This window comes from Melanerpes formicivorus, unplaced genomic scaffold (genome assembly GCF_026170545.1).
Source record: "Melanerpes formicivorus ecotype bairdi unplaced genomic scaffold, bMelFor1.0.p_v2 SCAF_18, whole genome shotgun sequence".
Lineage (NCBI taxonomy): Eukaryota > Metazoa > Chordata > Aves > Piciformes > Picidae > Melanerpes > Melanerpes formicivorus.
In genome coordinates this window covers 11,756,150-11,768,940 of record NW_027142370.1, presented here as the reverse complement: position 1 = coordinate 11,768,940, position 12,791 = coordinate 11,756,150, and the positions used below count along the sequence as shown (strand labels likewise).

Sequence of the window (12,791 nt, the reverse complement as noted above, 5' to 3'; positions counted from 1 at the left end):
CATTTCGTTTTTCTAACCATCTCTCAACCAGCTGAACAACTCACAGAGGGACTCCAAGGTTTAATTCCAAGGTTTAATTCTGACTGTATACATAACAGACTAAGTGCAAGAAACAGAAGGTAAACATTTTCATTAAACAGTTTACATCATTCATCTGGATTAGCATTGTTATATATTTGTACTGACACAAGTCCAGGTTTTGGTTATTTTTCCTTAGGAAGTTTCTTTTAAGCTGCAGAAATGGCTCACCACAACAAAGACACCCATGGAGACACTGCCAGTACCATAAAACAAAACATGTATCTGAGTATCTAAGCACCACTTGAAAACTCTGTACCTTTCAGCACAACTTTGCCTGGAACACTGAAGAGAATTCCAAGTTGTCCAATGTCACAGGAGAAATACATTTCACATTAACACAGCTGACATGGCTACAGCTTTCCTCTACTAAAAAGGAAAGAAGTTGTAATTTTCCATTCTCCTTTATCAAATTAGATTTGTTGTTGTTGAACCACTCTCTGCTAACACAGCTGACTCCACAGCCTCTAAACAGCTATATATTGTAATAAGTTCTTTGATTGTTCCCATAACAATTCCATGGACCGTGCCAGCAAAGCCTGGGGTTTGTGATCTCACCAAATCTCCAAGGGAAAAATCAAGATGCTCCTCCAGCCTCCTTTCTGAAATATCTAAACAGTTGAACAACTTGTTGGTACAACACCTAAGATATCTTTAAAACATTGTCCAATCCAAAAAATATTTAGGTGAAGTATTTCCACTGCTGTCCCCAGGGTGAGGAGCACTGCTGTCCCCAGGGTGAGGAGCAGCTCACAGGCTGCAGAAGGTCCTAACTGAAATCAGGTGCTCTGACTTCCAAGATTTTTCACTAAGAAACCTTGTTCTCTCAAAGAGGTTTTCCATCAGCCTTGCTGGAAAACTGCACACCAGATTCAGCAGAGCTCTCAAGCATGTTTCTGATTTTATGGCAGTGGAACATAAAGCTATGCTTACATGGTTGGTTGCGTCACAACCTAAACCCTCTGTTTTCCCCAGAACTGGTTTGTTGCAGTTACCTGAGGAGCAGCTTCATCTGCTGCATCTAACCCATTCAAATCACTTTTTTAATGTAGTTCATCAAGCAGACAAACAGTTGTAGATTTTGGTCCACTGTCTCAATGTGTTTATTAAACCAAATAAAGACAGTCACATGCAAGAAGCAATCCACAGCCCTAAAATTCTAGGTGGAGGATGCTGACATCAGAAGAGTAGGCCCACTTTTGGTGGCCTGGTTTGGAATTGCTAACAATTACCCTGACAAGCTTTCATACCAGCTTACAATAAAAATATTTACACCACTTCAATGAAACCAAAAGACTCCTGGAGCCTCCTTCAATTGGCAGCAAGTTTAACTCCTCAGCTGGCTTTTCGGGGACCCATTTTCTCATTGATCCACTTTACATAGTTCGTCACTCGTGTGTATACTCCGGGTTTGTTGACTCTGCCACAGCCATCTCCCCAGCTGACAACTCCATAGAGATAAGAGATTTCATCTTCCTCACAGGCCAGAGGTCCACCAGAATCTCCCTGTGTTAAAAGGAAGCACAGACTCATAGAGTCATAGAATCAATAGGGTTGGAAAGGACCTCAGAGATCATCAAGTCCAACCTGTCACCCAACACCTCATGACTACTAAACCATGGCACCAAGTGCCACATCCAATCCCCTCTTGAACACCTCCAGGGAAGGGGACTCTGCCACCTCCCTGGGCAGCCCATTCCAATGGCTAACAACTCTTTCTATGAAGAACTTTCTCCTCACCTGGAGCCTAAACTTCCCCTGGCATAGCTTGAGGATGTGTCCTCTTGTTCTGGTGCTGGTTGCCTGGGTGAAGAGACCAACCCCCTCCTGACTGTAACCTCCCTTCAGGTAGTTGTAGACAAGCAAGAAGGTCTCCCCTGAGCCTCCTCTTCTCCAGGCTAAGCAACCCCAGCTCCCTCAGCCTCTCCTCACAGGGCTTGTGCTCCAGACCCCTCCCCAGCTTTGTTGCCCTTCTCTGGACATGTTCACAAGTCTCAATGTCATTTTTAAATGGAGGGGCCCAGAACTGGACACAGGACTCAAGGTGTGGCCTAACCAGTGCTGAGTACAGGGCAGAATGACCTCCCCGCTCCTGCTGGCCACACTATTCCTGACACAGGCCAGGATGCTATTGGCCTTCTTGGCCACCTGGGCACACTGCTGGCTCATGTTCAGCTGGCTGTCAATCAGTACCCCCAGATCCCTTTCTGTCTGGCTGCTCTCCAGCCACTCCGACCCCAGCCTGTAGTGCTTCATGGGGTTGTTGTGACCAAACTGCAGCACCTGGCACTTGGATTAGTTATTTTGTTAGAAAGCAGTCAGAATAGAAGATCAGTTTGGAAAGTCCTACAGTAAGAATGTTTGTGCATTCTCCCTGAAGGTGTTCAAGGCCAGATTGGATGAGGTCCTGAGCAGCCTGCTTTAGTAGGACATGCTCCTACCCATGGCAGGGGTGATGGAACTGTTGGAACTTTAGGGTCCCTTCCAACCCAAACCATTATATGTGAAATTTAAACTAAATAAATGAATATGGAAACAGTGATCTAATGATCAGTGATCTAATCATTATGGAAAGTTGGGGTTTTTAAGTAATACTCACCTCTAATGGTGGGGGCTTTTAATCCCATATCAAACAGAAGTATCAAAACACCAGATTTTGTTTAAAAGTCAGAAATTCTCTTAGAATCAGACGCCTAGCGAGGAGCATGAGTGATCTGAGTCACTGCCAATGGCAGGGAGCAAGTCCTGGAGGCTACACTATGTTGCAATATAGGCACTACGTGGAAGGATTATGTAAGGCAGAGACTATTTGGAGAATTCCTCAATGATGCTTATTGCAAATGTCAGAGATCATGAAAGTCTTCAAAGAAAGGTGTTGCATGCGTTCACACTTTTTCATGTGACTGTGGGATGCTGTAATTTTATGTGGCATATGGATTTTTTTTTCTATGTGTTGCATCTGATGCTGCTTGAGCATCTACCTTGTCAGTAAAAGCATAAACCAAACATAAGGGCAAACCAGTGTTTGATGACACACAACAGCAAAGATTAATTTAGAACACTTGTGCTTACTTAAACCCCCCCAAATACTCAGGAAAAGCCTGTCTTTCTGCAGAAATGAAAGAAGAGAAGAGAAGAGAAGAGAAGAGAAGAGAAGAGAAGAGAAGAGAAGAGAAGAGAAGAGGAAGAGAAGAGAAGAGAAGAGAAAGAGAAGAGAAGAGAAGAGAAGAGAAGAGAAGAGAAGAGAAGAGAAGAGAAGAGAAGAGAAGAGAAGAGAAGAGAAGAGAAGAGAAGAGAAGAGAAGAGAAGAGAAGAGAAGAGAAGAGAAGAGAAGAGAAGAGAGAAGAGAAGAGAAGAGAAGAGAAGAGAAGAGAAGAGAAGAGAAGAGAAGAGAAGAGAAGAGAAGAGAAGAGAAGAGAAGAGAAGAGAAGAGAAGAGAAGAGAAATAAGAAGAGAAATAAGAAGAGAAATAAGAAGAGAAATAAGAAGAGAAATAAGAAGAGAAATAAGAAGAGAAATAAGAAGAGAAATAAGAAGAGAAATAAGAAGAGAAATAAGAAGAGAAATAAGAGAAATAAGAAGAGAAATAAGAAGAGAAATAAGAAGAGAAATAAGAAGGGAAATAAGAAGAGAAATAAGAAGAGAAATAAGAAGAGAAATAAGAAGAGAATAAGAATAAGACTATAATAGAATTAGAATAGAATAGACCAGACCAGACTAGATTGGAAGAGACCTTTAAGATCATCAAGTCCAACCTATCACCCAACACCATCTAATCAACTAAATCATGGCACCGAGCACCCCATCCAGTCTCTTCCTAAACACCTCCAGTGATGGTGACTCCACCACCTCCCTGAGCAGCACATTCCAATGGCCAATCTCTCTTTCTATGAAGAAGCTTCTTCCTAACATTCAGCCTAAACCTCCTCTGGTGCAGCTTGAGACTCTGTCCTCTTGTTCTGGTGCTGGTTGCCTGGGAGAAGAGACCAAGCCCCACTTTGCTGCAACCTCCCTTCAGGTAGCTGTAGAGGGCAATAAGGTCTCCCCTCAGCCTCCTCCTCTCCAGGCTAAGCAACCCCAGCTCCCTCAGCCTCTCCTCACAGGGCTGTGCTCCAGACCCCTCCCCAGCTTTGTCGCCCTTCTCTGGACACCTGCCAGCAACTCAACATCCTTCCTAAACTGAGGGGCCCAGAACTGGACACAGAACTCAAGGTGTGGCCTAACCAGTGCTACGTACAGGGGCACAATGACCTCCCTGCTCCAGCTGGCCACTCTGAAATCAAGACAAGCACATAAATACTTGCATGTTAGAAGCGAAAAGAAAAATGTGACTTTGTGCTGGGGAAAGAAGCCACCACTCCAGTTACTTGAGACTCAGAAGAAGTACATTTTCCCCTGTATAAAAAGAAAATCCCTGGAGAGCAATATTGGCAGGAAAACGGTGTTGCCTTTAGGAGCCCTCTGTGATAAATGAAGTCTTGCATCTGAGATCAATTTATGTCTCAGAGCCTCGCTTCGTTCTCCACAACGCGGCTCACCGATTTCCAGATCAGTGCAATGATTTTTTTTCTTCATATAAACATATATATTTGTTTTTAAAGAAAAGTCTCCAAGAAAATCTTGTAAAAATAATCAAGCAGAACACAATATCTGCTTGGTGCTTCTTGCTCTTGAAAGATTCTTATAAATAACAGATGGTTTAGAGCTTAATTTCCTAAGCGTACATTAGGAAAGCTCAGGGGACGGCTACGTTTGTTGTGACATTAAGAGCTCTGCAGTCTTTTTTCCTCAGACCACACTGCAAGTATGGCAACAGGAGGCAAAAAAAAAAAAGTTAAAAGTGATTGATTTAATTTAAATTAATTAAATCATCAATGTAATAATTATTTTGTGCCGTGAGCGCTGTTCTTCGGCCACATCTGTGACGCTAAATCGCTGTTTCTCAGACGCTGCGGCTCTCTAGAACGTTTGCCACTGTTCGGCTCCTCTTTCCTCCCCTCCACTTTCTTCTTTCTGCCTCTCATTCCTGATCACAGCATCACAGAATCACCAAGGTTGGAAGAGACCTCAAAGATCCTCAAGTCCAACCTGTCACCCAACACCTCATGACTAAACCACGGCACCAAGTGCCACATCCAATCCCCTCTTGAACACCTCCAGGGATGGTGACTCCACCACCTCCCTGGGCAGCACATTCCAATGCGAACGACTCTCAGTGAAGAACTTTCTCCTCATCTCCAGCCTAAACTTCCCCTGGCACAGCTTGAGACTGTGTCCTCTTGTTCTGGTGCTGGTTGCTTGAGAGAAGAGACCAACCCCCACCTGGCTACAACCTCCCTTCAAGTAGTTGTAGAGAGCAATAAGGTCTCCCCTGAGCCTCCTCTTCTCCAAGCTAAACAATCCCAGCTCCCTCAGCCTCTCCTCATACGGCTTGTGCTCAAGGCCTCTCACCAGCCTCATCGCCCTTGTTGCTCATTTTCCAGGGCAGGGAGCAAGGATCAGCTATCACAGTATCACAGTATCGCTTAGGTTGGAAAGGACCTCGAGGATCATCGAGTCCAACCTATCAACACAGACCCCATGCCTAGACCATGGCACCAAGTGCCACGTCCAATCTCCCCTTGAACGCCTCCAGGGTCAATGACTCCACCACCTCCCTGGGCAACCCGTTCCAATGACGAATGACTCGCTCGGTGAAGAACTTTCTCCTCACCTGGAGTCTAAACCTCCCCTGGCGCAGCTTGAGACTGTGTCCCCTTGTTCTGGTGCTGGTTGCCTGGGAGAAGAGGTCAACCCTTTCCTGGCTACAACCACCTTTCAGGTAGTTGTAGAGGGCAATCAGCTATGATGTTGTGTCTTCTACATGCACTTCCTGGGTGAGGAAAACTGATTAAGCAAGGTGGCATCCAGTTCTTTGGCTAGAACAGACACTTGCAGCAAAACTGCAACCAGTTCTCAGCCCTGGACTGGAAAATTCAAGCCACTGCTGGCTGCTGCCATTTCATCCCTGACATCATTCTTTGGGCTCTTTATGATCTCTATAGGAGTTCCAGTTCCAGCACAGCATATATATTTTATTCTTTGCTTTGCTTAGCTTAATCACACTGCCAACTATTAGCTATGTGCTGCCTGTTCTCAAATTTATGCTACTAGAACATAACCCTCCTACTTCAAAATCACAGAATCACAGAATGTTAGGTGTTGGAAGGGACCTCGAAATCTCATCCAGTTCAACCTCCCTGCCAGAGCTGGATCACTGATGCCAGAGCTGGATCACTGATGCCAGAGCTGGATCACTGATGCCAGATCAGACAGGAACACCATCCAGGATGGTTTTGAATATCTCCAGAGAGGGAGACTCCACAGCCCCCCCGGGCAGTCTGTTCTAGTGTTCTGTCACCCTTACAGTGAAACAAAAAAATCCTTATGTTTCTATGGAACTTTCTATGCCTCAACTCCCACCCATTGCCCCCTGTCCTGTCGTTGGACATCACTGAGAAGAGCCTGCCTCCATCCTCTTGGCACTCACCCTTTACTGAGGATAAACTCTGAAAGGTTTACATAAGGAATAATCTGAGCACTCATTTAAGAAATTGATCTCATCTATCACCACACCAATTCTGCATCCTTATATTCAGACCCAGGATGTGACTCAATTCAAAGAGATGCAAAGTAGCAAGAACATGAGTTTCGTCATTGGAATGGGCTGCCCAGGGAGGTGGTGGAGTCACCGTCCCTGGAGGTGTTCAAGAGGGGATTGGACGTGGCACTTGGTGTCATGCTCTAGTCATGAGGTCTGTGGTGACAGGTTGGACTCGATGATCTTTGAGGTCTCTTCCAACCTTGGTGATACTGCGATACTGTGAGTTCATTCCATGAAGGACTGAAGCCAGGAAGCACTATCTCTGACTGGTTGCTCTTCTACACCATTAAACCCCATCCACTATAAGTAATCTCAGCTCCTTGCTCCTCCAAACCTCACTCCTCCCCAGGTATCATTATTTCAATTCAAGCAGCAGCTCAGAGATTTGGCTCCACACAGGTACACATTGGTTGGGCTGCCAGCACATCCCTGCCAGCTGGCCAGCCTACCATTGCCATCACACTACAACCTCAGCCAGAAGCTAAAGCAACTCACCCTCCAGTGCATAGCCACCATCTTTTATGAAAGCAGGAGGAATATAACACCCTGGAGGGTTGTGGGTTTTTTTTTCCCCTTCTGTAGAACCTAACTGACACTGAATAGGTTAAAAAAAAAAAATGAAGGTGGAAGCAAACAGTGCAGCAACATAAACCAACAGAATAAACCAATAGAATAAACCACCACCAGGTTGGAAGAGACCTTCAAGATCATCGTGTCCAACCCATCAGCCAATCCAACCCACCTAAACAACTAAACCATGGCACCAAGCACCCTGTCAAGTCTCCTCCTGAACACCTCCAATGATGGCGACTCCACCACCTCCCCGGACAGCACATTCCAATGGGCAATCACTCTCTCTGTATAGAACTTCTTCCTAATTGCCAGCCTAAACCTCTCTTGGTGCAGCCTGAGACTGTGTCCTCTTGTTCTGGTACTGACTGCCTGGGAGAAGAGACCAGCCCCCTCCTGGCTACAACCTCCCTTCAGGTAGTTGTAGAGAGCAATAAGGTCACCCCTGAGTCTCCTCTTTTCCAGGCTAAGCAACCCCAGCTCCCTCAGCCTCTCCTCACAGGGCTGTGTTCCAAGCCCCTCACCAACTTCGTTGCCCTTCTCTGGACACATTCCAGCAAGTCAACATCTTTCCTAAACGGAGGGGCCCAGAACTGGACACAGGACTCAAGGTGTGGCCTAACCAGTGCAGTGTACAGGGGCACAATGACCTCCCTGTTGGCCACACTGTTCCTGATGCAGGCCAGGATGCCATTGGCCCTCTTGGCTGCCTGGGCACACTGCAGGCTCATGTTCAGCCTACCATCAACCAGTACCCCCAGGTCCCTCTCTGCCTGGCTGCTCTCCAGCCACTCTGACCCCAGCCTGTAGCACTGCATGGGGTTGTTGTGGCCAACGTGCAGAACCCGGCACTTGGATGTGTTCAATCTCCTGCCGTTGGACTCTGCCCCTCTGTCCAGTTTCTTTTCTTTAGAACTATTTCTTTAGAAACACTTTTTTCTTTTCTTTTCTTTTTTCTTTTTGTTTTTTTTAGGAGCACTGTAATGTCAAAAGTAAGGCACTGTAACACTGCAGCATTCCTGGCAACAGCAGGCATTGATATTCTCTGCCCAGGGATGACTCACAACATTACCTGACAAGCGTCAGATTTGCTGTCGAAGTAGCCGGCGCAGAACATATTTTCAGTCACTTCTGCTCCATAGATTTCAGGGCTTCTGCACTTCTCCTGGGAAATTATCGGAATCAGTGTTTCTTGCAGGTCATTTGAATAGCCAGATATATCTTTAAAAATTCCCAGAGAGGAAAAGAAAGTCATTTTTTTTTTAATGGAATGTGAAGCGTGTAAGGCAGAAACACAATGCGCAATACAATATATAAACACAATTAACACCTCGTAATCATATCCCTGTTGTGGATCTCTTTAAAAGACACTAATTTTCCCAATGATCAAATCAGGATTTGCTCCTCCAGTCAGACTCCATGCCCTTTAAAATAAGAGTATGTCATGCCCAGGCATGGGCAGAATCCACTTTGGATTCTCTTATTTCCTAGAGTCTGAGGAAACCATCCCCTCTTTCTGCATATGACATTAAATCACTGATTTATCAAAGGCTCCATTACCTCTTTTTGCCTTTAGACTACACATTCAGACCAGGACAACATCTGCTCATCTCTTAGCAAAATGAGGCAGCCCCCTCCCCCATCCTTCTCTACACAGGTCTCTGCTATTGCTATATATCAAAGCAGTTTGACCAAGGCTTATAATCCAGAACTTCTTAATCCAAAATGATGAGGTGGGCTTGTTCACCTCACTCAAGAAACCACTTCATAGCACAAAGTCTATCCAGCTTTCTGCTGAAGATGTTTCCAAAGTTTATTCCTGGCAAAGATAAAGATGGCCTCCATGGCAGACTAGTAAATTGATTGTGCTTGGTTTGCAGTCTTCAATATCTACCTTGGGAAACCAGGGATAGGATTCCCTTGGCTAAAGTGAAAAGCTGTTGTCACCTGCAACTAGACTACTTACTCCCCTTTCAGTCCATGGAGATCTAGCTAGCTTATAGCTTACTCATCCTAAACCAGACACAAATATATGGTCAAGGAAAGCATCTGAAGGACTATAAAGGAAGGCCATGATGACAATTCCAGGTGTAGAAATTGTAAATTGAGATTGAACACATCTCAGTGCCAGGTTCTACACATTGGCCACAACAACCCCATGCAGTGCTACAGGCTGGGGTCTGAGTGGCTGGAGAGCAGCCAGGCAGAAAGGGACCTGGGGGTAGTGGTTGACAGTAGGCCGAACATGAGCCAGCAGTGTGCCCAGGCAGCCAAGAAGGTAAATGGCATCCTGGTCTGGATCAGGAACAGTGTGGCCAGCAGGAGCAGGGAGGTCATTCTGCCCCTGTACTCAGCACTGTTTAGGCCACACCTTGAGTCCTGTGTCCAGTTCTGGGCCCCCCAGTTTAGGAAAGATGTTGAGATGCTGGAACATGTCCAGAGAAGGGCAACAAAGCTGGGGAGGGTTCTGGAGCACAGCCCTATGAGGAGAGGCTGAGAGAGCTGGGGCTGCTTAGCCTGGAGAAGAGGAGGCTCAGGGGAGACCTTCTTGCTCTCTACAACTACCTGAAGGGAGGTTGTAGCCAGGTGGTGGTTGGTCTCCTCTCCCAGGCACCCAGCACCAGAACAAGAGGACACAGTCTCAGGCTGTGAAGGGGAAGTTTAGGCTGGATGTTACGAAGATGTTCTTCATAGAATGGGAGACTGGCTATTGGAATGTGCTGCCCAGGGAGGTGGTGGAGTCACCATCACTGGAGGTGTTTAGGAAGAGACTGGATGGGGCGCTTGGTGCCATGGTTTAGCGGATTAGATGGTGTTGGATGATAGGTTGGACTCGAACTCAAAGGTCTCTTCCAACCTACTCTATTCTGAACATCTAAAAGCATGAAGTGACTCAGGAAGTCCCTTGGAAAACATTTTACCAAGCCCTCAGTTGTATAGCACATTCTCGAGCATTATGCTTTGAGGTACTTTATGTTTTCATTACTATCAGGTTTTAATGCAGACACCAAGTCCCATTTTACTCACTCTCATGCTTGTGTCCCCATCCAGAAATCTGACATTCGAACTGCTCAGGGAAAACAGTGTCACTCTCTGGCAAGCAGATGGGCTGAACAAACTGGGACTTGACAGCACAGCGTTGGCCGTTCTTCTTCAGCTTAATCAAAGCTGCAGAACAGAAAACATAGGAGGAATCAAGTGACTGTTCCCTTTCTTAAACAGGATTGGCAGCAATGGGTCTCAGATATAACTTTAATTATCCCCTAAGCCGCTCTTAATTAAGATATTTCAGTTGAAGACAGACAGACTCATCTCAACAGCACCTGATTTCACAGTAAATTGAAGGCAGAAGCATTCAGCTACTCCCCTTGTGGGAATATGTATTTTATGCTGCATTCACAAAGCTGATTTGGCTTCACTGCCTTTGTGGAGAAGGGGGAAGACAGAAAACACGTATGTCTCCTGCCACCTTAAAGTTAAATACCAGTGGCATAGCCACAGCTTCCAGCTGAAATAAGTGGCATATGCAAGTGCTCACTGCTTCTGAAAGCCTGGCCACCTGCCTAATTCCTATTTGATTTACAAAATCAATTACTGCAAGAGCTGGTGTATTTCCTGCTCTCTTTTTACTGAGTTCATCAAAACTCAAGACCTTGAAAATTAAGGAATTAAACAAAATAATAAATCCTGATATTTCCAGACCAAGCTTCTGAAAGCTACAAAGAATTAGAGAAGGTACACAACTTTTCCTGTCCTCTCACGAGGCTGAAGACAGTGTAAATATTGACCTGTGCAGCATCAGGAGCTTGATGTGGAAAGAATATGTCCAAGGTAGCAGAAATGTTGGCTTCTCTGTAGCAAACCCCCTGTGTTTGGCCGTGTTTGGCAACAGAGGGGGTTTGTGGTTGGTGTAACAAGGAGAGCACGTTGTGTTTGGGCACATTGCTCAGACAGAGCTGAGGAAATGTGGATGGCACTCCTTAGAGCCTTTAGGAAGCTCCAGGTTTTCAGAGTGCAGCTGTGTCCAAAGCAAGAGATGCCCTTGGATAGTTTTGCTTCTCTGCTGACTACATTGTTTGGCCTTTGTGGAACATGTAAAGAGAAGCTCACAGGCTGAGAAGCCCACACAAAGTGTGCTCCAACGCTGAGCATCTTGCTCTTCCCACCAACTCTGCCTGTTTCTGAATCCCCCAAACTCTGTAAGCAGACACTCAGGTGGTAGTTTGTTTCCTACAGAAAAGCATTTTCAGCAGGACATCTCTTCTGCTGCACCGGTAGAAATCACTGACAGGGAAGAACATGCTCCTGTCTCATTTCCATAGACAAAGTGCTCACCCAACTTGCTGCCCCAGGGTCATGTGCCACCTTCCACAAAGGCAGATCAGAAAACAAGCAGCAAGTTGCTGTTCCATGGTCATTCTGACTAATATTTTAAGGTCAATCAGAAGGGCATTTAGCTTTTGACTGTGATGCAGCTGGTTTTCAACTCTCTCTTGGTGTGAAAAAATGATTCTTAGTGGCATAGATGGTCAGAGCAGATGGGGCTATTATGTTCATCTCATCAGATCCTCTGTGCAATGCAGACCACAGAATTTCACCAAGTAATTCCTGCAGCAAGCCCACAGTTTCTGGTTCAGCTGGAAAAAAAAACCCATAAATGCCTAATCCCACAAAGACTTGAAGTGGTGGATGAATCTGCTGCACAACTTGGAACGCTGCTGCAAAGGCTAATCATCATAATTATTTTAAATCTGCAGTTTATTTCTCATCTGAATTTGTCTGGCTTTCAGATGCTCTCATAACTCTGACAGCAGTAGGAATGCTCCGTGCTCAGAAGCCTCTCTTGCTGTCTGTGACTCTTCCGCTACGAAGGCAGTTTTTAACAGGCCAGCTAAACCTGACGTTAAGTGCAGCAAGCAAGCAGGAAACAAAACTGCAAGTAGAAAACTACTCACCAATGTCATGTTCAGTGGGGTTGAACACAGAATACTCAGGATACAAGATGTATTTCTCGATTTCAAACGTTTGCGTTACGTCAGTTGTTTTATTAAATATATGCTGACCCAGAACAACTTTAATGGTGGATTTCAGTGGACTGTAACACAGAGAGAGAATAAGGAATTCTGTGCTTAGCAGGACAAATGAAGAGCAATTTCCAATGGTTGTGTATTCCGTGAACTGTTATAACCTCTGTCCCCCCTCCCCCCCCCATGTCTGTTATTTACCCTTTCATAATGCCTTGACCTGATTCCCAAGCTTCCAACCTACTGGCAGGCCTAACATCACAGTGAGTCCCAGGCTCTCTGGGGCCTGGTTATCCTAATTAAGGGCTGCTGCTGCTCCTTGACAGAAGGAAAAGGCAAGCACAGGCACAGCTGCCCAGCTGCTGTCTGGCTAACAAGAATCTTTAAGGGCTGTAAGCGCTTCTTGTTCTAGAAACTTAAACTGAGTCAACTCCAGTCAGGCTTCCCTGATGAGAGCAAAAGTTACTGAAGAAGGG

At 45.6% G+C, this 12,791-nt stretch overlaps 1 protein-coding gene across 1 annotated transcript in view; it reads right to left on the bottom strand.

Moving 5' to 3' along the window:
* Positions 1-1,107: 1,107 nt before the first annotated feature.
* HGFAC (HGF activator) overlaps positions 1,108-12,791 on the bottom strand; it is a 45,584-nt gene continuing 33,900 nt past the window's right edge. Inside the window, exons 11-14 of the mRNA XM_068149644.1 lie at positions 12,247-12,386; positions 10,319-10,459; positions 8,364-8,512; positions 1,108-1,584 (exon numbers count right to left, since the gene is read on the bottom strand). Coding sequence (XP_068005745.1) covers positions 1,414-1,584; positions 8,364-8,512; positions 10,319-10,459; positions 12,247-12,386 — 601 coding nt within the window. The 3' untranslated portion in view covers positions 1,108-1,413. The remainder of the gene's footprint in view (positions 1,585-8,363; positions 8,513-10,318; positions 10,460-12,246; positions 12,387-12,791) is intronic.